Genomic DNA, 26,311 nt, shown 5'->3' with positions numbered 1-26,311 from the left:
CCTTCTTTTGTTGGACAGAGGTGGGACAGTCCAGGGTCCATGGAAACACTGGCCGCTCTTCAAGAGAACAAAACACAAGGGAAGACGACATACACATATATATATATATATATATATATATATATATATACAGTATATACAGTATATAACTGGAGAAAGTTCAGAAACACAAAGTCTGAATGGGGAAAAAAAACTTGCATTTCCTCTATAGTTATTTTAGCTATTATCAGTTAGATTTTTATACAGTATATACTGTATATATATATATATATATATATATATATATATATATATATATACTGTATATATATATATATATATATATATATATATATATATATATACTGTATATATATATATATATATATATACAGTATATATATATATATATATACAGTATATACTGTATATATATATATATATATACTGTATATATATATATATATATATATATATATATATATATATATGTGTTGACATATCAACAGAGCAGAGTTTTGATTTGCTGCAGGCATGTACCAGACACACGGACACAATCAGAAACACTGAGCGGTGAGAGAGACACATGAGATTTCAAACACTGTCCATGCAGTGTTTGTTGTAGACCATCTGTTTCTTCCTGTCCTGCTGCTTAGTTTTTCTCTGTACTCTATCTGCGCCGATCATTTCTGGCCCAAACACACTGATCACAGGCAGCACTACTTCCTTTAGACAGCTGTTTGTCTCTTCGAAGAAAACAACACAGTATAGGAAAATGACAAAGGGGGATGCAGAGAAGAAAGTCTGATGTGTACATTTTTCTGAGTTTTTGATGGCAGGTCGTCCGCTGTGGTTTTTTTTTTTTTTTTTTTTTTTGCAACCAAACCAAGCCAATTTTGCAGCCACAGCACAACAATACAATAACTGATTACTATGTACTACAGTAAATTATAATTTTCTGCTATTCCACTCTCACGTGAGCAGTCAGTAATTCACGTAGCACACCTTTTTCAAGCCTACATTTTGACATATTTTAGCACGTGTAATGTATAACATCAGTGATGGTTGCATACCGTTTCATTTCCACAACCCATTTATTAGGCAACTGGCTCGCCATCACTGGGATCCTTAAACGGAGCAGAGCCCTCACTTATGACACAGGTCACTAAATGGCTCCAGATTTTCGGTGTGCCTATTTGTCATAATTTTACTAAACAGAAATGTATTGATGAAAATGCACCGATTTCTACAACTCAGGCCCATCTGCAAAGAAAAGTCACAGGGTGGGGTAATAATATAGCCCAAAACCCTCCCTAGTTGTGCAGACCAGTATAAAAAGTTGCACATGAATTATATGCAGAGAACTGGGGCCCCCGTTGGTCTTCCAGGTTTAGTGCTTTCAAAATGGCCCTTTAATCCGCAAATGGTGCTTCTATTGATAATCAGTAACAGATAACAGAAACTAATTTATGCACGGAAATGAGTTTTTTTTTGTGTTTGTTTGTTTGTTTTTTTAAGCTTTGTTACAATCTTCAGTGAGGCTCACAAAGACTTAAAAACAACACATCAATGCTGCCAGCCTGTCATGCGTCGGACTTGCGACTTTGAACTGTTTTGGCCGCTTTCGCCTTCCGTCGCTAACACAGTCCTCTGGTGAAAGTCCGTTCAAAATGACAAAATGATATTTTCAGCGCTGGATTAAGATTTCGATCTACAGGTAAGCTCGGAGATGTTGCCCTGTGCGCATTGCAGTAGTCCTTTGTGTTGTTTACTGTCCTTAATGTGTATTTGAAATGTTTTTGTGTCACATGTGGGAAATCTTTGTATCGGTGCTGCAGCGTTCACTGACAATAGTGAGCTGAGGCGCAGAAACCGAATCACTGTTATAACAATAAATGTGCGTGTGTGCTTCTGCTTGTTTCGTAACAGCCCATTAAATGTTGACTGACCGTGAAACTTGGTTAACAATCAACTCCTGCATCTGCCCTCCACTTCAGCCAGTCTCCTCATGGCAGAGGTCTATTATATCGGAGTGGACGTGGGCTCCTCAAGTGCCCGGGCTGCACTGGTCACCAGAGACGGCATGCTCAGGAGCACGGCGGAGGAGCCCATCAGCATCTGGCAGCCCCACTCCGACCACTACGTCCAGTCCTCCTCTGACATTTGGGAGAAATGCTGCACAGTTGTGAAGGTGGGGTGACGTCAGAGCATGAGCCCAGGGGTCCACATTTGAACGTGTGAACACACACACATTTGGATTTTGAGAAGTTTCTTGTACAACTGTGAGTCATGCCAATATAATTGTCACGATGGGACCTATTAAAACACTTTCTTAGACAGTTAAATGACTAAAAATCAGCAGCACCATAGTTTCTACTGTTGTTTTGAGGCTGACCCTAAAGCCAAAAACACAAATATATAAGGATAGTGTATATTTTGATGCACACACATTCAGTTAGGGAGCGTCTGTAAATAAATGAATTTGTTAGTGTAAGCATTTCAAGTCAGTTTTATTTATACAACTCAATATTGCAAATTAACAAGACAGTCTGACCAGCATACGACACCCTCTGTCCGCTGACCTTTTTCATGATGCACTGTAAATATGTGTTGAACCATGACGCAGTGCCTGCTGTACGTGTAGCCTTTTATTATCCCTTCACAGGTATCACCTTCATGAATGCACTGTTTATCTTTTCCAGAGAGTTACCCAGGGTCTGAAGAAGAACCAAGTTCGGGGTATTGGCTTTGACGCCACCTGCTCTCTCGTTGTTCTGGACCAAAGCTTCCAGCCTGTGTCAGTCAATCAGGATGGTGAGTGAGTTACCTGAACTGAACACAAAGTGTCATTTATGTCTATCTGAGTATAGATTTATTGGTTATGCTGATTGAAATTGTTCTAAGGAAATCTTACAGTTGGTTAGTTTTGCTTGGATGTCTTGTCTTGTTTACGTCTAATGTCTGTCAATGGACAGAGCTAAAAAATGCCTCCTCCAGAGCAAGGTCAGCGTTTGGGGGTCAGCTACAGAATAGAACCCCAGGAGCTGGTAGGTATTTGTGTCCCCCCCCATCCACCCACCCAGTCAATGAATAAAGGTAGACTGATGGCTCAGGCTAGCAGACTGCCTGCCGTGACTTACACAACACTAAAGCCGGTGTAAAACAAAAATTATTGACGGAAGTTCTTTATAAGAGAAAACTCAAGCTGAAAGCACCTTAAAGCAAAGACTGATAAATATACGGCACACAAGATTTAATAAAAAACAACAAAAGCAGAGGGCGGTAGAGTGTTTTCATGACGCCAAGAGGTATGTTCGGGAAAACAGCTTTGAATGTGTCTGAGTGGAAGGTGATGATCTGACATTCTGAGGCAAACTATTCCACAGTTTGAAAATGCTCCATCACCTCTGGTTTTGAAACACGGACAAGTAGTTCGAGATGTAACCTAGTGCCAGTCCATGCAATGCTTTAAATGAAAATAAAAGAACTTTAAAATCAATCCTGTAGTCCACGGGTAACCAGTCAACACGGGCCAGTACGGGGGAGATGTGCTGTCTTTTCCTGGCACCAGTGATGAGTCTTGCTACTGCACTTTAATGCAGCTGCAGCTGTGATTGAGCAGACTGACTCATACCAGTGTACAGAGAGTTGCTGCAGTCTAGGCAAGAGAAAGTACGAGCATAAATCAGAATTTGTAAATCTTTAACTGATAGGAATAATTTTAATTTGGTAACAGTTGGTCTTCGACGGGTTAATAGGGTGAAATATACAATTTTAATCTTAAAATGACATTTTGGATGTTCAGTCTGTGCAGTGTTAATTATGTGTTTTCTATCTTTTCTCTTCTCTAGGTGACAGACAAAAGAATGTGGTGATGTGGATGGACCATCGTGCTGCAGAGCAGGCTGCTCGCATAACCAACGCCGGCCACAAAGTCCTGAGCAGGGTGGGAGGGGTCATGTCACCTGAGATGCAGCCCCCTAAGCTGCTGTGGCTCAAAGAGGTGAGAGGTGAGAGAGGTCGCCAGAAGATTACTGATCTCTCTTGACTTTTTGTTGCTGACTGTGCTGGGTGGTCAACATGTGAAGGGTGTTGTTTTACCTTTTTTTTTTTTTTTTTTTTTTTTTTTGTAGGACAAAGTCCTCATAATACATTAACATTCCCCAAATGGCCCTCATGGTTCGGCTCAGTCAGTCAAAGATGGAGACAGTCACTACATACACATGTTCTTATGACTCAGTACTGAGAGGTTAATCATCACATTTATTCTCCTCATCAGAATCTAAAAGAAAGCTGCTGGAACAAAGCTGCTCACTTCTTTGACCTGCCAGACTTCCTGTCTTGGAAAGCAACAGGCTCTTTAACAAGGTGAACCTTGCAGGTTTATAATGACTGCTGTGGATTGTTTAATCTTTTTTTTTTTTTTTTTTTTTTTACATCGCTGCTAGTATGTGTGCAGTAGTAATATGAGAGGTGAGAGGGTCACCATTAACGGCGATTGTTGATGAGCTGATATTGAAAATTATCTTGGTTTTAAATGTATTTTTAAAAGAAACAATGGGCCTGTCCTCAATATCAGGGTCATTTAAAAAAAATGTGTCAAGTCATTTTTCACGCCGTGGCCTTCTCAGATATCAGAGAGCATGTTTATCATAATGCAAATATTGTGGGGGGAATGTTAAAGGACTATGTTGAAATGTTCCACAGATCTTCATGCACTCTGGTGTGTAAATGGACATATTGCCTTCCGGAGGGATGGGACGCCAGCTTTTGGACTAGTATTGGACTGGAGGATCTCCTGGAAAACAACTTCTCCAAAATAGGTCAGAGAGTACAAATGTCACTGTTCCAAATCGCGCCTTAGTTCTTACTTTAACAGTGGGACTTTTAATAATGCAGAAAACATACCAAAAAAGGTCTTATCTCGACAAACACACTGTCCACATGGGAGTTCCTATTTATTTAACCTGTGGCATCTGCGTCCTCCAGGCAGCGTTACCTGTTCTCCAGGAAGCCCATTAGGAGACGGCCTCACACAGCAGGCGGCAGAAGAACTGGGTTTGGACCCGGGAACTGCGGTCGGTGCTTCTCTCATTGATGCTCACGCTGGAGGCTTAGGTATCATCCAATGAAACACAATCACTGAGCAAAAAAATTACAACTGATGCCATCAAGGAACTCTCATTGTTCAAATATTTTTGTTTATTTGTCCACACAGTTTGCAAAAAGGACTGAACTGCTTTGCATTGAATTGGTTTGAGGGATGATGAATGGGCCAAGGAAGAATTATACAATACATTCTGGCTCAGCTGCTCTTCTTTAACCTGGATTAGATTTTTATTTGTCTGTCTAGTGTCTGTTGTTTGATAATGGCAATCTGACTGCCTGTCCACATTTTGCATTAATTCATTTACTATTAATTATGATTTTTATGTTGATTTGTTAGAGATATAGCTCATAAATGCTTTACAACTATTTGGCCTATGGATTGTTGGATTTCATGTGCACAAATTTGAAATATACACATAGTTAGTATCATATGTACAAAGTGAGATCCTGACCATCTGGTTTTGTTCTGGGAGATAAACTGTCCATGAACTCTGACCTCTGACCTCTGGCTTTGACCTCTGCCAATCACACATTGTTGTATCAGTCAGAGGTTAAAACACGTTGAAGTTTCAGTTGTTTAACATGTCACAGTGATGTACACCAACCCTGCCCCTGCACATAGATCAACACACCACCTTAAACTCAAACCAGCTCGACAAACATTATTCCAGCAGTTTGTGTCACTGCTGAATGCCATGTGAAGGTTAGGAGGCCACTTCAAAAGGATTTAAAGCTTTTGATCTGCAAATCAATGCTATTAGCCCCTGGGGCTCTAACAGCAGTTTGAATAAGCTAACATGAAAAACCCCTCTTTCTGTCATTTTCCTCTTTGGGGAATATTATCTGATATTATGAAATATTACATCTCATTCCAGGTGTGATAGGTGCAGATGTAAGAGGCTTTAACCTGCCGTGTGAGGACCAGCCAATCACCTCCCGCATGGCTATGATCTGTGGGACATCGACCTGCCACATGGCAGTGAGAGCTTCACCTGCTTTGTTGAACTTTTCTTAACATTAGCAAAAGCTTTTTCCTGACCCAATGACCTGTCTCAAACTCATCACTGCATGATTCATGCAACACCTCCAAGCATGCACTTACTCAGCCTCTGTGTCATGACCAGGTCTGAACAACTCTGCATGGTGGGAATCTGATACTAATTTGTATCTATGGAGTCTATTTAAAGTAGTCTGATCAATCACTTGCTCAGTCAGGCCCATGACAGGCCCTCTTTGAGGTTTCTCTTCTTTGATGTCATACTTCCATATGTTATTAATATCTTCGACTAAGTTGACTGAAATTATCCTGTTTTTATAATCCGCTGCCATTCAAAACATGCTTAGTGGAGTCTCCTTTTTCAACGTGATGTGTGTCAGATCAGCAAGCAGCCGCTGTTTGTGCCTGGAGTGTGGGGACCCTGCCTGTCTGCTATGGTGCCCGATTTGTGGCTCAATGAGGGGGGACAGAGCGCAACAGGAAAGCTGGTCAGTCTAATGTCAGGCTGTGTAGGTTCTCAGTCATTAGGTCATAGTGCTCTGAGGGAGTTTCAAGTTGGGGATCTGGACCGAGTTGTAGATTTCGACTCGTTCAAGGGTAGGCTCAGTCAGAACTTACGAAGCCTCTTGGATGAAGTGAAATGTTTTGAAGTATCTGCAAGTCAGTCTAACTACCTACTGACTCTCTTCAAAACAAGAAGAGGCCAAATGTTTATGATTTTATGTGCCATCATGCTGCTGCCAGAGATCTTTTGATCTTTTGAAATTGGACGCCTTTTGGTTTTAAACTGGAGATGTGACAAAAAAAAAAATGTGTTCATAATTTATTGATTGAATAATTTTTTCACAATGAACTGAAAATGAATTCTCACAGATCATCTCAGTTGCAGTCTCACCAGCCTTTCTATGATCTTTGTGTGATCCTCCCTCAGATTGACCACGTGGTGAAGGGCCACGCTGCCTACTCGCAGTTACAGGAGCAGATGCAGCAGAGGTCAGCTGATGCGTTTAGTGTTGCACTTCCCACAAACATTTTAGCACAGCTGCCACCCTGCTCATTTGAGTAAGGGAAAGAAATAGTGACATAATATGCTTTTATATCCTGCACAACTCCACAGAAATAGAATACAGCAATTAATAAATAAAAAAAGTAATATTGAAGTTGTGGATTTTTTTATATTTTACTTTACTTTTACAAGTTAAAATGTCTTCTATGACTAAAATCTCTCACTGCCATTTTCCCCAGATTTCCCTTTACAGGCCAGAACATCTACAGCTACCTGAACAGCCACCTGAGTTTGATGGCTGACTCCTGCTCTGCTGTGGACCTGCTGGGATCCAGTCTTCATATGTGGCCAGACTTCCACGGGAACAGGTCGCCTCTGGCTGATCCCACTTTGAAGGGCATGGTGAGAGGACTGGACTCACGGCTTCAAATAACTTATTATACGGAATAAAATATTCTAATGTAAAACATCAAGTTCGTTTTCCCCACACAACTTTAGAGGTGAAAACCTCTTAAGTATTAAATAACTATTATGTATGCCTACATCTTGTCTTATTGGTTAATGCAGGACAATTATAAGTAAAGAATGTGAACAATGTGAAGACTTGCACCAGAGTTTAGAGGAGCTTGGATGCAGTTGTGATGTTGGTGTGTTAAGTACAAGCCTGTACACGGCAGGCAATTAGCCTAGCTTAGCATAAATGCTCGAGGCATGGGGAAAAGGTAAGATAGACAGACTGGATAACAACTAGGGAGCTTTAGAGCTACTTGTAGATGTATGTTTTACCTCAGCTATGTAAAGCACAGACATGGAAGTGGCACGAACCTTTTCATTAAATTTTGATGTAAATAATATATAAACATACTTACAGAAATTGATTTCTTTGAACAGAATACATGATATACACAGTTAACAAGCTGACTTCACAAAGCAATGACCTTTGGGTTTTGTTTTTTTTTTTTTAATCTCAAAATATTATCTGATGTAATGACTCATGACCATGTTGCAGGTGAGTGGGCTGCCTCTCTCCCAAACCTCAGATGACTTGGCTCTGCTCTATCTGGCCACCGTACAGGCCCTCGCTGTAAGTGGGACAGGTCTTAAGTTTCACTGTAACTTCCACTGGGCCTGAGTCCAATATTCTCCTCCTGCCTTTAAGTAGGAAGGTAGGTTGTGGGTTTTAAGTGAGTCTTAATCACCTCATGTTTTCTTCTCTGGTTTCAGCTTGGTACATTCCATATTCTGGAGGCAATGAAAGAAGCAGGACATGACATCAGAACCCTCTTCCTGTGCGGTGGACTCAGCAAAAACTCCCTGTTTGTACAGGTTCACGCCAATGCTACAGGTATAAAAAACCACTAACTGATAATAATAGTATCTTACGTATACGTCATCATTTTTGTCCATGCCACTTTTTTAATGTCATATCTTTTAGGACTGCCTGTGGTGTTGCCAGACCAGGTAGAGGCTGTGTTATTAGGTGCAGCAGTTTTGGGTGCGTGTGCATCTGGGGACTACAAGACTATACAGGTAAAGTGGTACACACACACACACACAGTATTTAAAAATTAAGTATGAGCCCCTGCCTGTGATTCAAGATGGCAACAATGTGTGAAAAACCTGGAGGGGACTCACAGGTAGAGCATGTAGCATGTCCCTACTGTGGTGACCTGGATCTGGCATGTGGACCTCTGGAGCGTGTCATCCTCTCTCTCAACTTTCCAGTCTCTTCCTTCCTCACTGTAACGTCTTCATTAGACACCCTTGCCATCGAAATTTGCATAGCTTCCAAACCACAAAGCATCAATTCGTAATGCAGAGTTACTGATAAATGAAGCCTGTAGCCAAATATGAAATGATTTTATTTTTACGAAAGTTCGTTTCAGGAATGACCTCACAACACTCACTGCATATCTTGTACTCTCTGAGTCAATAGCTCCATCTGCTGGGCGGAGCCAAAGTTGTGTTATTGCTGCTCGAGAGTATCCAAAGTATAATATATAACGTGTACAGCTCTGCTTGATTCCTCCACAGAGAAGAGACACATTTGTGCGAAATACGTTTAAGATATAAAGTGTGGATTAATCCTTTGTTAGATCAGTAAATCATGTCCTCGGTGGCTCGGTACCAGAGCTTGCAGCAGAATGGAACGGCAAGCCTTTAAGCCAGATGTACTAAAAATAAGAGGTTATTGTTTGGACTGGGCTGCACCTGTCAACCTGTTTCAGCCATAACTGAGGCAGGCAGTTGTTGAGTCTGATCCCCTGATCTGCAGGCATTCAACTGGCTGGATAATGCAGGTTTAGACAGCAAAGGGGCCCTGCACTGCATTAGTCATAAACTCAGCCGCACTGCTACCACCGCAGTTGGCCTGTGTTCACACTGTAAGTGGGTCAGGACTTGCTGTTCCCTGAGTGTGTGTGTGTGTGTGTGTGTGTGTGTGTGTGTGTGTCTGTGTAATATGATTTATTGAGTGATATTTTTCTTTTGGGTAATTATGTTTCAGGAGGCAATGGAGAAAATGGCTAAAGTGGGGAAAGTTGTTCAGCCAGACCGTGAACTCCAGAGGTGAGGCAGGAAGAGCTTTAGTGAAAGTCATGTCAGCTACGATGTTTATGTTACAATCCATGAGATGGAAACATAAGTGTCAAATATACGTAATGTTAAATTTATATTATGAATTGGATTTTCAAAAAAAGATGGTCTTCATAAAATACTTTTTAGATCAAACTTTTTTTGACCCATGTAGATAAAATCTAATTAAAGATTGACAGTAATTTACTTTAAGATTATTCCATTAATTGATTGGGAAAGTAAACTTACAGTATTGCTGTCAAAGTCTTTAAGTCAGTTTATGACAACATTTACAGGTTTAAGTATTTGAAAGAAATACTTTAATTTTCAGCTTCTATGAGAGGAAGTACAAAGTGTTCCTGCGACTGTTTGCCCACCAGAGGGAGTACCAGGCCCTGATGAACCAGAGATAACACTGAGAGAGGGAGCTGAGTCCCTGTGACTGAACAGTAATAACAAATCCACACACTGAAAGCATGAACAGGCATAACCTGCTGCTTTTCATTATATCACGTAATTTGTTTATGTTCTTAATAAACTGAAGGAAAACAGTCTTCTGAGGTGGAATGTCTATGAATGAGGATATATCTGGTGGCAGAGTTTGGACTTGAGGTTTGCAGGATTCCTCTGTAGCTGCCACCATTGTACCTCAACACTGCAGGTTTATTCAAAATGAAGAGGAGGATCCATGAAAAATCCAGACTGTGCAGTGATTGAGTCACTCGTGGCCTCTCAGCCCCATCAGCCAGTATCAGCTTCTCGCTAAATAACAAAAATGGCAGAACATTGTTGTTGCCTTTCACTGTCACTAAGATCTAACGCATCTGTCTGCTGTATAATTTGGTGCAGTTCAACATCAATGGTGACCCTTCACTTTCAAACACCTTGTGTTTGTTCTCTCCTAACCTCATTTTATCCAGTACTCGCCAGGGTCGAAAGCTGATAAGCTCTTCACTGATGCTGTCAGCCAGGTGAGGAGAGGGGACGAGTAGGATGTCAGATGCAAACGCAGCTGAGTGAACAAACAGCTGCCCTCACACATCATTCATCACTTTATGGCGGGGAGCACTGGGAGCCAAAGGAAACATCAGAGACTTCCCAGTGGTAGTGTTTTTGGAACTGTTATGTCTTTATCCCCCACAGGTGACATTCCATTCGTTTTGAAAAAGAAATTAACTATTTTTGCAGAACAAATCCAAAATTATTCAAATGAGCTATTTGATAGAAGACAATTCAGCAACAACTTCATCACATATGTTTATACAGTTGGTGTGGGCAGGGTGCAAATGGCAAGTAATTCAATGGTTTTCTCTGTGAAGTCATTCTTTGTGTAAATGCAATACAATGGCTAAACACCAGACAGGATGTCTGCTTCCAAATAGGGAACCATTCCCATCTTACTGAAGTTGAAGCTGCTATAAAACATAGATTTGCTAAACCTTGAATATTTCCTCAACAAATGTTTTTTATTTAATTTACATGATCAGGACTGATTCATGGCTGGGTTGCCCCCTGACTGTTTTTATTCCTGTTAGGGATGTGGTCAAGGCCCCGAGGCCCCGAGGACCGGGGGACTAAAGAGACATGCTAGACGAAGGTAGAGCTTGTGTGTCAGAGGTCACTGTTGTGCTTCTGGATGGGGTGTGTAGCGCAGGTACTTCCTGCCAGAGGGCAGGTCTTTGGTGTAGACGCCAGCTGGAAACAGAGAGGCAGCCTCCTCCTCAGGAATGCTCGGAGGAACCATCACACACTCTCCAGGCTGGAAAGAAAACAAGTCTATCTTAGTAGCCAGTTGCTGGAAGGATTGGTGCTGACTGAGATTACCAACAAAGGTGTGACATGTCGCACCTTCCAGTCGGCAGGTGTAGCCACTCTTTTCCTTGCTGTCAGCTGGAGCGAATCCACAACCCGCAGGATCTCGTCAAAGTTGCGTCCCGTGGTGGCGGGGTAGAGCATTGACAGTTTCAGCCTTTTGTCAGGGCCGATGATGAACACCTAATCACAATCACGGAGAGACATGGGCGCACACTGTGAGGGCTGATATCTCACTCTCCACGGGCATGAGCAGCGATAGCACAAGTTTGAAGGCTGCATGTACAAGAATCACGTTAAATTTGCCATCAAAAAGGGAGCGTAGAGGCACTCACGCAGCGGGCAGTGACTGGCATGCCATCTTTGTCTTTCTCATCTGGGTCTAACATGCCCAGGGCCACTGCCAGGTCCCGTTTACTGTCCGCTATGATGGGAAAGGGCAGCGAGCAGCATTCCGTGTCTACGCAGTTGTAGGCCAAGATGTCCTAATTATCACAGAGACAAAAGTCCTTCATTAGTTATTCAAACCAATGATGAAGCTCAAGCTCACAAACGAATAAACCAATTGATATTTACCACAGGAAAATATTTAACAGAAACTGGCATATTGCAACATAGTCAGTAAACATCTGCAGCAGTAAACAAATCCAGGATGACTGAAGATGCCTTTGAAACTGACTCTGATCCAGTCTGATCCGCGTGCGACAGGTTCTTCTAGTTTAGGGGTCCTGGCAGCAGAGGCCCAGTCGCCTTTGGTTTTCAAGCTACACCTTGGAACAGTCAGCACTGCTTTACTACATAAATTCTGACTCAGATAAGGAATAAATGTTCAGAAATAAAGACAGGGCTCAGCCTGATAGCAATGAAGACCATTTTCAATAGGTAACCGTTGCAGAGATGCTAGGACTGGGCTGAAATGAACTATTGGCTATTGGATATATTTCCGACAGACGGATATGTCAGAGGTAACACCAGTCAAGGAAGGAGGAAGTAAAAACATAGATGGTCATTGCAGATAACTGAACTAAAAAGAGTGAACCTTTGTAACATGTAAGTGCCAACGGCTAAAAATAGTCTTCATTTGTTAGGTCACATGTAGGCTTCCCGTCTTTTTTGCGGGGGCAAGAGCAATTGTGTGAGATATATAGTCACTTGTGTCAAAAAAAGGTTCTTGTGGTCGTGTTTCATTAAATAAGAGTTTCACCAGCAGCTCAGTCAAACGTTTAATGCTCAGTAAGTCATGAGGGTGCTTCTAACAGGTACACAGGTGTCCGTAGCACAGTACCCGGCCCTCTGTGTTTCACTGATGTCCGCTATGTGTTTTCAGAAAACGGGCTGTAGCGAGCACACCTTGGCCCAGCCGTGGTGATCCCCCAGGCAGTCGATGGACAGGGCGATGATCTTGACGCCGCGCTTACTGAACTCCCTGTGCAATCTGGCAGCTTGGCCCAGCTCCGTGGTGCACACAGGGGTGTAATCTCTGGGGTGGGAGAACAGGATTCCCCACCTGGATTGGATGGGGAGGTTAATAATGTATAAGTCAGAATCTTCCTCTTCCTCTTGTCAGATGTGCATTTATGATGATGTGGTACCTATTGTTTCCTCCTGACATATTACAAAGTAGAACAAAAGCTCTGTTTTGTAGTCGACAGCAAAACTGAAAGGATGTGATCTGTGTCGACAGCAAAAACAACGAAGTCAGCAAGGTGACTGTGCATCAGGCCCCTGCTGAGATATGACCTGTGTCTTCTGCTGTAGATTTTGATAATCTAACTCTGATGATCGTGGGCCCTGTGGTCAGGTCACATTCTGAATTATTATTTTTATCACTGATCCTCCCACTGCAGACCAGAGACCATAGATCAATTACAAATGTGAAATTAAATCATGAGGCTGTGACAGGAACTGGACTCTCAAACTCTCAAGTTCCCTCTCTCCTGAGTGAACTCTCCATGACGTTTGATAAATAATAATCGTGGTCGGTGTGGCTACTTACGAATCACCCAAGAATTCATGTAGTTTAATTTGTCCAGTGGTTGTCTGTGCTTCGAAGTCAGGAAATACATCACCCAGCAGCAGGCCCGGCATCTTCAGCGTGACCGTGGAGGGTGAACTTCTGCTCTGATGACAGACAGCGAGAGAGGAAGAGGAAGAACTCCTCCCTCTCTGATCGAGCTGTTCTATTTACATGAGCATTTTTTCAGATGGCCATTGATGAAAAAACTGTGGTGCGTTCAGGGTGCCACCGTCGCCGAATTTCCCCGTGCACACGCGCTTCCAAGATTGATTTCCCCCAAAACAAGTTCAACTCCAACACGCTCCTTCGCTTCAATGTAATGTTTGGTTATGGAAGTTTAGCATAAACGTGGACACAGAAGTGTGTTTCAGGCGTCACCTGCCTTAATTGCGTCTTAATAGGGGAGACGACTGTAGCCGTCACGTGACCACACTTCTGAACCGGACTCCACAGTTTGCAGGATGTTTCGCATCTGATCACAGGATCAGTGTGGGTCCACAGAGAGGGACAGACAGACCACAGAGGACACGCCGCAATGTCCTCAACGGCGCCTAGGCGGAACAGCTGCCGCGGAGCTGCGTCTGGAAGTCGCTCATCCTCTGAGTGGCCGGTCCGCCGCCGCTCCAGCAGCTGCTACTCTTCCCATGGAGCTCAAACCGAAGAGCCCACCGTCAGCCTGAGTCAGCCGATGGTCACCGTGGCTCTCCGGTTTCTGCTGGCGGTAGATCTGTGGCTGTCCAAGTGGCTCGGGGTGTGCGCCTGCGATGAGTCCCCGTGGGGCGGCATCCGGCCCCTGGTGTGGCTGGTGGAGCTCTCCGGGCACGTCGGTCCGTGGCTCGCCGGCACTCTGTACACCCTGCTCCGAGGAGAGACGGCTGCCGAGCAGGAGGTCATGCTGAATCTGGCCCTGGGTAAAAATGTGTGTCTCCTGTTTTGAATTTGAGTCAGGAACTCCCCTTATAGGCAGAAGGAGGCCACTCCACATTTTGGCCTTAACTAAATTTGATTTTCTTACGTGGTACGCTGACTCCTGAAAATCTCAAAAAAAAAAAAAAAAAAAAAGAAACCTTTCACCTAAAAACTGAAAACATAATATATATACATGTATATTTATGTAGGAAATTAAACTTCCTGAAGACAACAGTCTCAGCGTAACCGGTCAACCTGTTGGCATATAGGTGCCTGATGTTCACTTGCATTTATTTATCACCACTTCAGCTGCGCGTAAAGCCTGTGCGTTATTACGCACGTTTGCGCCAAATCCGAAGTGAAGCTTTGGTGGATTCGTAGAGCTGAGTGATGTTAATCTTCAGAAGGCTCGCACGAGACGTTGCTTTGATACAGTAAATCCATCCATCCATCCATCCATCAGGGTCGCTGAAGTCAGTCTCAGCTCACGTTTATGGGCCACGGCTAACGAGCATCAGTTAATTACCCATCTCCTTTTAAAATATTTTTAACAGATTAACATTATCCTACTACACTGTAGAAAGTAGTAAGCATGGATACCTTCCAAAGAGATTATTTCACATACGCATTTTTTAATTAATTGGTTACATCACTTGGAAATGTTACCATTTATCATTTTTAAAGAACTGTTAAATGATTTATTAAGTATAAAAAAGGAAGTAGTTGATATTTGTAAACACTTTAGAGAGGATCTGAAGAATACAAAAAAGGTCCTTTGCAGCTAAGTTTTAAACAAACAACAGCAACATTCAAATGATCTCAATTGATTTGTGAATAGATTTGTTTCCAGCCACTAATGCCTGTGTGTCTCTCCCCCCCCACACACAGCTCTGTTGTTGGATCTGCTGCTGGTCAGACTTGTGAAGACCATGGTCAGACGTCGAAGGCCTGCCCAGAACCGCACTGACATCCTCTCCACATTTTTCGTAGAGCGGTACTCTTTCCCTTCAGGCCACGCCACACGGGCGGCCATGTGTGCTCGCTTCCTCTTGGCCCAGCTGGTAGACACAGCCTCCATGCGGGTCCTGGTGTTGGGATGGGCTGCCATGGTGAGCCTGTCCCGGCTGCTGCTTGCCAGACACTATGTGACAGATGTGGGCTTTGGCTTAGTTATGGGTTACTGCCAGTACAGCTTGGTGGAAAGGCTTTGGTTGACCTGGGACTTCTTCCAAGATATAATACTAATGCGCCTCAGAGAGAGATTCAACAGGGCTTATGGTGGACTCTGGATGGCAGATTGGACACATTAGGTTTGTTGGGACTATGTGTTAACTTGTATAAAAACATTTAGCATGAGCCTGTTAAGTTAAAAAGTTCCCACCAATAAAAAGCAAACTTTATTTATTGTGTATTGAATTTTTAGATTTTTTCATTTACAGAGTGAGAGATTGTCACCGGTAAGTAATAGCTTTTCCAGATTCACGTGGATACAATTTTATCAATGAAATATGGACTTAAAATCACAAGCAAAAGCTGAATTTCATTGGAGCCAGTTTTAATGAAAAATGTATGTAAACTTTGTTCCATTCACAGGTGAAGTTACTGAGTAAGAAAGTCTTACTTACTTTGTGAAACTGAAACTGGCTTCATTGCTTCCATCTATAATTACCACTCAGTATGTTATGGTACAATGTAGTTTTGTATGCTGTGTCTAGACACGGTGGGTTCTCTATTTGTGTAACTGCTGGTGGGGATGAAGTCAACTCTCACTCACCAAAGTTTCCATCAGCTGCTGCTGAGTCTCCTGACCGTCATTACACTATAATACAGCCCATCTCCTCTTACACTGTTGACAAACCGGGCTGTCACCACCCCTTTTTTAACATACTGTCCCAATTTTGAAAATGAACTTCACAAGAATGAAGCGAGTTTATGTGAATTTATTTTCGCACCGTTAAAGAAGCCAGACAGAAATTCTTTGATTTTATCTCTGTATGTAAAATACAGAGGTAAGAGGGCAGTGCATAATATTGCTGCAAGTAGCAACATTGACTTTTTGCTGGTTGGCACGGAGCTGCAGTTCATCACAGCCAGACGGTTCTGTGTGGAGTTTGGATGTTCACTTTGTGCCTGTGTAGGTTCTCTTGTTTTACCACAGCTTCCTCATGTGGGTGAGAGCGTGAATGGTTATTTTGTCTCTGCGTGTTTCTTGGTGTCAGCCCTGGATCAGACCGGCGACCTGTCCGGAGTGAACCCCACCGTTGGCCAATGTCAGCCGGGCTTGTCTGACCCTGGCAGATGAACAGTATATAATTTTACCCATAATGGGGGTATTGGTGGCAACTTCAACTTACCAAAGCTCTGGCCTTCCCTTAAAATTACACCAGGGAACTGCTATTCAAAGGAAACAGACACAAAACACAAGAAATGTTCCATTTACAGAACAAGATATTTAGCAGAACCCACCTCCTCAGTCCTGATACGTAGGTGTGACACTACCAGGAATAGCACAGAATTTTTAAAAAGAAATTTTAGCCAACTCTAAAAATGCAAAAATTTCCTACATTGAACTGTATTAGTCAGCTGCTATCTGTAAACACGTGGCTACAGTCAATTTGTGACACATTTCGTCAAATATTAACAAATGCCATTAAATATGAACCCCTTTAACCCTCCTACCCTGCACCACCACTGGCTCACAAACCCATGGGTGATGATTCAGGTAGGCTGTGGAGGTAGATAAAGAACAATTCACTAAAAACAAGTTAACATACAGTAGCTAATGATAGCTAAGTAGCCATTTATGGCCATTAATGTGACAGTGGTTAATGTTAGTAACTTGTTTTTTACGAAGACAAACATATGCTTGTAGGTGGAGAGTGGGAATTGTATGAACAGGACAAAGCGGGTGTAGAGCAGTGCAGCGCTTTTATTATTCTAACCTTATCTTATTTGGAATGATGTCCTAATGTGCACGTTGTCGGTATTTTCCTAAAATGGTTTTCTATGATTATTCGCTGTCGTTCCCTTTCCGATGTGTGTTGGTGAATTTGGAGGGTGGAGTTTCTAACAAAGTATTGAAGGTAAAGCTGTTCATGCTTGCTTTTGATGACTTAAAATATCAGCCATCTTCAAGGCTTGCAGGTAACTTCGTCATGATGGTGCACAGTTTTTCCCATTCGATTTTAATTTCAATTTCAAATCCATCAATTACTTCGTTAGTGTTAAATTGCAAGCCAAGCTAATGACAAATTTTGTTTTTTAAAGTTTTTATTCAGAACTTAACAAATGAAAATAGCAAAATAATGACAAACGCTGAAATGATTCAGTAATATCATATACTTCTTCTAGTAATAACTGAGATAATCAATGATTCTATCACCACTACATGAATAATTGTGTGTTGTCGTAATGCATTTTATTTACAGTAATAATAGAAAAAATAGATTTTAATGATGGAAACAAACACACGCAAGACTGAGTCTTGCATTCAACTCAATCCAATGTAAATGACTTCAGTCTGGTAAACAGCAGTCTCTGCCTGTCTGCGGTCCCTTTAGCTGCTGCCACGGCCAGCTCTGCCCAGTCTGATATTATAGGTGACCATGTGGAAGTTGTCCCAAGCATACAGCTTCCTCTGGGCATGGTTATAGTCCATCATGCTGTTGTAACGGTACTTGTTCTTGAAGGGCACAGCAACTGCCCGCCCCGTGCTGGTGGCTGTGTCAAACATAAAGTTGACGGTGGTGTTGGGTGCAGTGTAGCTGGCCACCGTGTACAGACGTCCACACACCATGAAAGCATTGGCTACCGTGTTCTTCCTGATGTTGGTCTCCCAGCTTTTCTTCACTTCCAGACTCTTCGGGTCCAGTTGGGAAATCACAATGGCGCCTTTTGCCTTACTTGTGCTGTAGATAGCCCACAAGCCTTGTTCATCCACCGCCAGGTCAATGTCCGTGTAGCCTCCCCAGGAATAGGGGTACTGGCCGTGGAAACCAGCATGAGGGAGCTCCAGTCGGGTTGCCAGGCTCTCAGAGGCGAGGTCATAGCGGATCAGGCTGCGGCTTCGCTTGCGCTGGTAGTAGAGGGAGCCACGGTACATGGTCGCTCCTGTGCTTTCCACAGGCTCAGGCAGGATCAGGACCTTCATGGGGAAGCCTCGGGAGAACTGATCCATGTCTTCGTATGCAAAGAGCTGACGGACGTCTTTGCCCACAGCATCGATCCGCCACACTGTCTTGTTGGTGTAATGAGGGCCCCGAGGCTCGGGATCTTGCAGCCACACTCCATATTTTCCTGTGATGCTGTCAGCCTTCTTGTGCATCACAGGATCCCCCACTGACAGTAGCTCTCCACACCCTAAGAAGAAAGGATTCCATTGAAAGGCATTAAAATGTAACATCACACCACAGCTGGGCCAATTAGAGGGAGCAACCAAATTGGAGTCAGCTCAATTTTTACCCATGAAGTTGTGATTTCCTTCAGGAATGAGGTGAGATGCTGGAACTTCTGTCACCTCAGCCTTCATCTCCTGGTACGCTGCATTCCTAAAACCATCTGGGAAAGACAGCATACAGGAAAAATGTTCATTCATTCATTCATCTTGTAGTGCTTATCCGTTTCCAGGTCTTGGTGGATGCTGGGATTGGTGGCGGGGTACACCCTGGACAGGTCGCCAGTCCAGACAGACAGACAGAGACCAACAAGCACTCACTCTCAGACCTACACTCAGTCATCAATTAACGCAAACATGATGCCTTTGGACGGTGGGAGGAAACCAGAGTACCCGGAGAAAACCTACACAGACATACAGATTTGGTCCAAACATAAAGAACATCAAAGAGAAAATTTGCCTCAGAACACAGCAGGTTTCCTCTGTAACCCTGCTATTGGTCTTCTGAAGGATCGCACACACATAAAAAGATATGCATGAGTGACAAAGCCATAAAAGAAGCCTATGCTGTAAAATTCCTATCCCCTGACTCGACAGGGATGGCTAGAGGCCCCCTGACCTGTCCCTCTGAGACTTTTCATAGTCTGCCTGTAATAAATGAACAAAACAGACAAAAAACAGGCAAGTTATCACTCATCAAATATGCAGGAAAATATTATACGATCTGATGTACGCACCACCAGCAGGCCTGTTTTCACGTTGACCTGCCCCTGAGGTGTGAGTTTGTTTGCAGGGCGTCTGCCTTAGGTTCTCTGCTTCCTGGCTCAGTTCGCCCAGTCTCTTCTGCAGGTCCTGGATCTGCCTGGTCAGTCGATCCTTGTCCTGCTGCAGCTGGTTTCTTTCTGATGTAACTTGGGCGTAAGCTTCTTGGAGAGGCTCTTCACCTTTAGACCCCATCTGCCTCCCAGAGCCTCCATCTCCTCCTGCTATAAGACGGCTGACCATGGACTCCAGCAGGGTGAGCCGGGGCAGGACGCCCTCATTCTCAGGTTTCATGCTGCTTTCAGGGCAGCTGGATTCCACTGGACTGGCCACGGTGAAGGTGTAGTGGCAGCGGCCAGTAGGGTCATTGGAGCGGCGAAGGGAGCCTTTTTCTTCAACCTGGCTTTGACTTGACAGAATTAAGCAAGACAGACACAGGAGAGACGCTTGGAGCCTCATTCTGAAGGATGCAGACAAAAATCTCTGACCCACTAATTTAGGAGTATTTGCAGAGACTTCTCTGTAGTAGATTTTTCTTTCTGTCTTAAGCTAGCCTCTTTCTACCTGAGTACCCCTGGTCAGTGCAGGTTAGTGTCTGAGTCCCAGCAGTGTGCAGAGTAGGATATTTATACAGCTAACTGTCACAGAGTGGGAGGGGACGGGGAGTATGGCAGGGAATGAAATAGCCAGTAGGGTGTGGAGTGTGTTTGTGTTCGCACGTGTGTCATACTCCACATGTTTTTCTTTTTTGCTGTTGGTTGGGTAAGGTGTGCTGAAAGAGGAAACGCAGCCTGTATCAGTGAAAAAGTACACAGTTTGATGGTTTTTTTTTTTCCCCCCTGTTTACAATTCTTTCATTGTGCCTCAGCAGTCCGTATGTCTCTGCAGGTTGTTTTGACTGGACAGCATCTCTTTATTGCCATCGGCTGTGGTGCAATTACTTCCTCCGTAACAGTTAATGACCTGAGTACGAGAGCTTGAAAATCCGATGCCAACATTTGCCAACCAAACTGAACAGGAAGCAGCCTTCATGCAGGCTGGTGCTCCTCTCCTCCCTTCACAGCTGGACAGGATGTCTGCACCGGAGGACAGGTTGGCAGTCTGGCAACAAATGGAGATGTGGTTATTTTTGCTCTCCTCTAACTAACCCCATTATTTCGACAATCTCTACATACATAAATCAGCAAGACTAGTGGCTTTGAGTCAATGCTCTGGTATTCTGCTGCTTTGAAGTGTTGATCAGGTATAATGTTTACCGTGTTTGCCATCTTAGCTTAGCATAATATTGTGGTAGCATTTTCTAAAAAGCGCAATGCATATGGAGGGAAACATTAGTATCCATGGCAAATTTCATAGCAAGAACTACAAATGTCAACCTCACAGTGGTTCCAGGGGAAATGCCAAAGATTCACCAAGTTATTTTCATATATCATTCAATAGCTTACCAAGCACTCTCATCAATATTCCTCTTCCAGACACCATCTTCTTCTTTTCTTTTTCTTTTTCCTCTTTTGGCTTTTGCCTATTTAGGAATCACCGCAACAAGTCAGATCAGTGACTTGCATTGTCGATTAGGCCACGATTTTTTCACACTGCCTGCCCTCCCTGCCACCACCCTCCCCATTTGTCCAGGTTTGGGACCGACACACCATGCAACTCTAGCACTGTGCTATATCCCAGGCCACTATGTCCCCGGGCCTTCTCCAGACACCATAAATATCTAAGCAAAATTATGAATCTAATGGACCTGATGAGAAATGTCTGTAGAAAATGAAAAAATGTCAAACTTATGATTGTGCTAGAGTGATTCAAAATCACTGGGCTTCAAACTGTAGTAGTTCTATCAGTTTGGATAACCAAGGAAAAATAAAGATACAGTTCAGTCTCTGTGGACACTGACAACTCTGTCGGGATGCGTCCCTATCAAGGCTTATGTTTGCCATTATTTAAATGGGCATATGATAATGAAAAACAAACTTAATCTTATTCATGATCCAAACTCAAAACCAACTTGTGATGGGATTGCATCATCCATCAATCCATGTGTTCGATCCGATCATGCCCACATTTAACTTCATAATAACATGAGTTCTCACTGGTTCTCTGGTCCATGTGTTATTGTAGCCAGCAGTCATCCCATCCTTGATTTTGTTGTTGTTTTTTTTTTTAAGCACACTGAGGCACTGGTACAACCTGTGTTGTCTCCACGTGATATGGCCAGGACTCGGCCTGGTACTATGATGAACTGAGAGGGGAAATACCAGATATATCACCACTGGTGTCCTGCGCTGGAGAATTCTTTGTCAGTTTGCAAAAAACATTATTCTAGCCTCGGAGGAGACAAACGTGCTACTAGCAACACTTCCTGTCGTATTAGACCTAGGTCTTTCATCTTAATCATAAATACCAACAGCAAGGAACCAGTTTCCCTCCAAAAAGCAGCTTCCACTGCACATCTGTATTTGGTTCCACTAAATCCATCTGCTACCTAGTTAACCTGTTTGTCTGTTTTATAGCCCATGGAAAGTCACCACCATTCCACATTGTTTTTACCACTCAGGTGCCTTTTCTTATGTAACCTAATGACTCAAGCAACTTGTAAAAGTTACTCTTAACTCCATTCTCAGTCCAATAACAGAAGATCACAATGTTCACAAAAACCTTTCCATAGGCAGTCCCACCATAGAGAGAGGAAGCTCTACTGGGAACCAAGATGTCAGTGTTTGTCTGGTGAAACACTTAGCATGCACACATGTTCCTATAGTATGACAGCAGCCTCACTGACTTTTTTTTAGATACTAGTCTTTCCTGTACTCAAACTATATTCTTGTGTTATGCATTTCCTAAAATGCACAATTTGTTGCTCAAGAACTTTGCTGTAACTCTTAAATATTACCAAACATTTTTTCCCCCCTCACAGTTTGACCCATATATTCGCTCTCCTTATTAAGGTTATATAATGTTTAATGGAAGGATGATGCCATTTTTAGGCAGTGCAAAACAATGGCAATAAAATATAAATAAAAATAGACGGTGCAAAACAAAACATCGACACACAATAAAAGACAGCCAGTAGTGTATTCAAGCAATCAATAAAATATGAGCCTGGGTTGAGTGCGTAGTATAAATAATAAACAAGATAAAAGAGTCATCAGTGAAGTATAAATTACAAAATAATTAGACAGTCAGTAGTGCATTGCACGCAAAGAAGGAGGGTGGATCAGGGGCTCATGCCCTCGACTGACAAAGGACCTCCTGTGGCGCTCAGTCCTGCTGAGGCGGCTGCTCTACTCCACCAACGTGTGGTGAAGATGGTGGTTGGCATTGTCCTCGATGCTGTTTGGTCCTCATCCTCCTCTCCACCGCAGTCCCCAGTGAGTCCAGGCACCTCCCCAGCACCTCCCCAGCCTTCTTGATTAGTTTGTCGAGCCTTCGGATGTCCCTCTCTGTCGCACTGCCTCCCCAGTTTGAGCTTGTAATTGAGTGACCTCCATTTGAAACTTGATGGCAGCGGATGTTGGCAACACTGACAAATCATCAACTTTAAAGTTAATGCTAACATTTGCTCGCCTCACACTCGCAACATTACCGGAGTACCTTTACTCTGGTAATGTCCTGCCTCTGTCCACCAGAGGACTCTCAGTGCATCTTTTAGCTCTGTGTTTGACTCCCACCAAGGGAAGTATCTGGCTGTTTCTCTTCTGCACTGTTATGTTGCTAAGTGTAGTGTGATGTTAAACCTTTATTTAAAACAACTTACTGTTGTGAGACTGCACTTTGGGTCAGACAGCTAAACAGTAAGAAATGATGAGTGATATCATCCGACAGAAGAAAGGAAGCGAAATATTAGCCACCACATTTATTTTGGAAGGTATTTTAAATGGCCTTTGAAAACAGTCCCAGTATTATTGGCTGTACAAAATTTCCACTGTGTAAAACCTGAAAGGACATTTTACTGCAGCATGTTTTAAAATCAATTTATGAATATTGTGCAACAGGAAATAGAATAAGGGCTCATGGGAATATTGGCATCACAGAATGGAAACAGAACAAACGAGAGAAGCAGTGCGAATTCAGAGTCCGGGTTGACACATGGAGAATGAAATGTTCCCCATCAAAGTTGTTTACGCTGCAGCTCCTACAGCTCTGTTAGTGAGGAGAAGTCAAGGAAAGTGGGATTGATAGAAAATCATATGGGCCATTAAGGGAGTGACATCATTTTTCAGTGGTGAAAAGCTTAGCACAGAACAATCACTGGCTGGCCAGATGTGCATTTACAAGTGTGAGATGTTGTATAACTTGCATTTGCATGAGTGCCTCTCTGGCATTTTTGATGTGCACTGTCTCCTGAAACAGTTACTAAAGCAACACTTAACGGTTGAACATCCTTGAACACAACCTCAGAACTCAACCTCAACGAGAAACCTCAGGGTTTGGCCAGGAAGTACAGGGCATGAGAATGAGCCTGAAGCGTTTTCTGTTTTCTCTTTATGTCAGTCTGTGTTTTGTGTTCAGACAGAGAGTGAGAGAACTTAGTTGAGTCATGGCACTTCGCAGCAACTGGTTGTGTCGTTGTACAGACTGAATGGGCCCACAACATGTCCTGTTTTTAGGAAAAACGTTGAACATGTGTCTGCTGTGACTGTGAAGGTATAATCATAATGGATAACATGCCCACACACATGACACCGGCTCCTCGCCGCAGCGCAGGAGTGTTGTTTGCTCTTTGACAGGTCACTACAAGTGTTAGACCAGACGTTCTCATTACCAATGGAGACAGAATGGCATGGCTCCACACTGTCCTTCGTGAAAATAGGGACAGTCACACAATCACATATAAACAGCTGGCATAACATTGCACACACTTGGTGTCAGGTATTATTGACCTTTGATAGCAGCCTAACTGGAATTGTTGAAAGTTTGAAAGTTTGTACTGAAATGACATTAACTCCTTCATGAGATGTACTTTCAGGATTTGGTTTAAGAATTTCACACCAGCTATTTGCTAATATCTTTAAACATGTCAGTGGATTGTTAAAGATGAATCAAGATTTTTGGAAATAAGCTGGACCCTTCTCTTGATGACACTGAAATTGGAACAATGAACAAAGCATCAAGGCTGTTAGCTTAGCTTGGCTTTGAAACCCACAGCAAACACAGACTAACAAGGCTTGATTGTAAAAATGTGTCATCTTCTAATAACACCACCAGAGCAGTAATCACAATATAAAAACAGACAGCTCCACTGCCTGGCTAAATTTGTGTTCACCTGAGAATTCCCATACATGAGTTTTGCCCTGTAAATAGTTCAGAAGTGACATCCATGTCTCTGTCTTATATGACGTTAGGTCATGTAAATACAGAGGGCACAAATAATGGAAGTCCTGGTATTTGTAATTCCAGTAATATCCCCCGACAGAGCTTCACCCTTCAGGAACACTGTGTTTTATAAGTGTTGGTTTTGGGATTCCAGCAGCTCTAATATGTACATTCAACGATTACAGTAAATTCCTATTTTTCCACTTCACAAGACAAACAGCCATTCCATCCATGGTGTGTGTGCCTGTGGTGCAGTATATTATTGGGTGTTTAAGAAGTTGCGTTATGTAATGGGGCCACTGTTTTTCCCCAGTGATGATAGTTTAAGAACAGGGCCTTTCCACTGTCGTGTCAGCCAGGCAAAAGACTTTAACAGCCATGCTTTCAAAGTAGCTCAAATGAGGGAAATGGAGAAAATCTGAGTCCGTCCATTAAATGTTTTCCCTCAACCACGACAGCTCGGAAATAGTTTGCAACCTCAAATATGTCAATAACTGATGTGTTTTCATCTTAAAATGAGACTTCATGCAATTCTCTTTAGCTCATTTCAGAGCCTTGTAATCTCATTTCAGAGGGGAAGAAAGGACAACACCAGTCGTATTCCTTCTCTGGAAGCAGATTTATGTCTAAGAGCCTGTATTGAATTCAACAGCTGCTCCTGCCGTACAGTGTGCGACTTTTTTGTCAGGCTTTGAACAAAAGGAGACAGTCATCCCAACCTGCAACAACAGCAGCTCCTGTTCTGGTACCACACGATCTGGAGGGCCATGTTGTGAGCTCAGATGTGGTAAGCAGACAACACCATCCTGAGAAAACGCAGCACTGCAATGAAGCATGGGTAATGGATGATTCGGAGCGATGATGGTGTGGTGCATGGAGGCCAACATGTTTAGGACTACTGTCCCTCCCTTTGACCTGAAGCCAATAATCTGTTTTCCACCAGCACTCCACCATCTGTCTCAGTCAAAATGCACATACAATGGCAAACAAACACACGTGCAAACATAAAGACTAGCAGAGTGTCTTGTGGCTGTTAGATTTTAGCCGCATGAGTGTCCTGCACATCTGTAACATTGGAGTACATGAGCAGAGGTGAACAAAATCATCGGAACAGTTAACCCTCCTGTCGACCTTGGAGTCAATTTAACCCCGTTCAGTATTTATCATTCAAAAAATAATAGCTGACTTGTTTTTTTGTTTTTGTTTCATATTTCCTGACTTTTCCTAATTTGGGAGGCACAACTGATTAAGCATCAAATTATCACGATGATACTTGTACTTGTACTTTGCATGTATCGGTGTAAAAAGCTCTGGGGCCCATTTGACCCCAAGTTGTTTAATCTGCGTAAAACATGTCTGTCCAACACCTGCAGGTGCAGGATTGATTCTTTTGAGTTGATACTTGACAGGGGAGCAGGGAATTTTGGAACAAGC

General features: G+C 43.0%; 4 protein-coding genes across 4 annotated transcripts; 2 read left to right on the top strand and 2 right to left on the bottom strand.

Moving 5' to 3' along the window:
* The first annotated feature begins 1,606 nt into the window (after nt 1–1,606).
* fggy (FGGY carbohydrate kinase domain containing) lies at nt 1,607–10,293 on the top strand. The gene is made up of 16 exons (XM_029524269.1): nt 1,607–1,696; nt 1,909–2,170; nt 2,682–2,793; nt 3,831–3,982; nt 4,259–4,347; nt 4,687–4,802; nt 4,969–5,097; nt 5,964–6,067; nt 6,466–6,573; nt 7,017–7,078; nt 7,331–7,493; nt 8,101–8,175; nt 8,316–8,436; nt 8,527–8,621; nt 9,598–9,659; nt 9,997–10,293. The coding sequence occupies exons 2-16, from the start codon at nt 1,988–1,990 to the stop codon at nt 10,076–10,078; spliced, it is 1,653 nt and encodes a 550-aa protein (XP_029380129.1). The 5' UTR covers nt 1,607–1,696; nt 1,909–1,987; the 3' UTR covers nt 10,079–10,293.
* LOC115057275 (peroxiredoxin-6-like) lies at nt 10,030–14,418 on the bottom strand. The gene is made up of 5 exons (XM_029524273.1): nt 13,474–14,418; nt 12,828–12,984; nt 11,813–11,962; nt 11,514–11,660; nt 10,030–11,424 (listed from the first exon to the last, which is right to left on the bottom strand). Exons 1-5 carry the CDS (start codon nt 13,563–13,565, stop codon nt 11,284–11,286), a joined length of 687 nt encoding a protein of 228 aa, XP_029380133.1. The 5' UTR covers nt 13,566–14,418; the 3' UTR covers nt 10,030–11,283.
* Nucleotides 13,488–15,789, top strand: LOC115057274 (phospholipid phosphatase 6-like). The gene is made up of 2 exons (XM_029524272.1): nt 13,488–14,405; nt 15,292–15,789. The coding sequence occupies exons 1-2, from the start codon at nt 14,030–14,032 to the stop codon at nt 15,711–15,713; spliced, it is 798 nt and encodes a 265-aa protein (XP_029380132.1). The 5' UTR covers nt 13,488–14,029; the 3' UTR covers nt 15,714–15,789.
* A 2,155-nt stretch (nt 15,790–17,944) lies between these two features.
* On the bottom strand, nt 17,945–20,096 carry LOC115058164 (myocilin-like). The gene is made up of 3 exons (XM_029525486.1): nt 19,534–20,096; nt 18,865–18,960; nt 17,945–18,762 (listed from the first exon to the last, which is right to left on the bottom strand). Exons 1-3 carry the CDS (start codon nt 20,015–20,017, stop codon nt 17,960–17,962), a joined length of 1,383 nt encoding a protein of 460 aa, XP_029381346.1. The 5' UTR covers nt 20,018–20,096; the 3' UTR covers nt 17,945–17,959.
* Nucleotides 20,097–26,311: the final 6,215 nt, after the last annotated feature.

Source organism: Echeneis naucrates, chromosome 17, assembly GCF_900963305.1.
Source record: "Echeneis naucrates chromosome 17, fEcheNa1.1, whole genome shotgun sequence".
Taxonomy (NCBI): domain Eukaryota; kingdom Metazoa; phylum Chordata; class Actinopteri; order Carangiformes; family Echeneidae; genus Echeneis; species Echeneis naucrates.
This window is presented reverse-complemented; position numbering and strand designations above follow the sequence as displayed.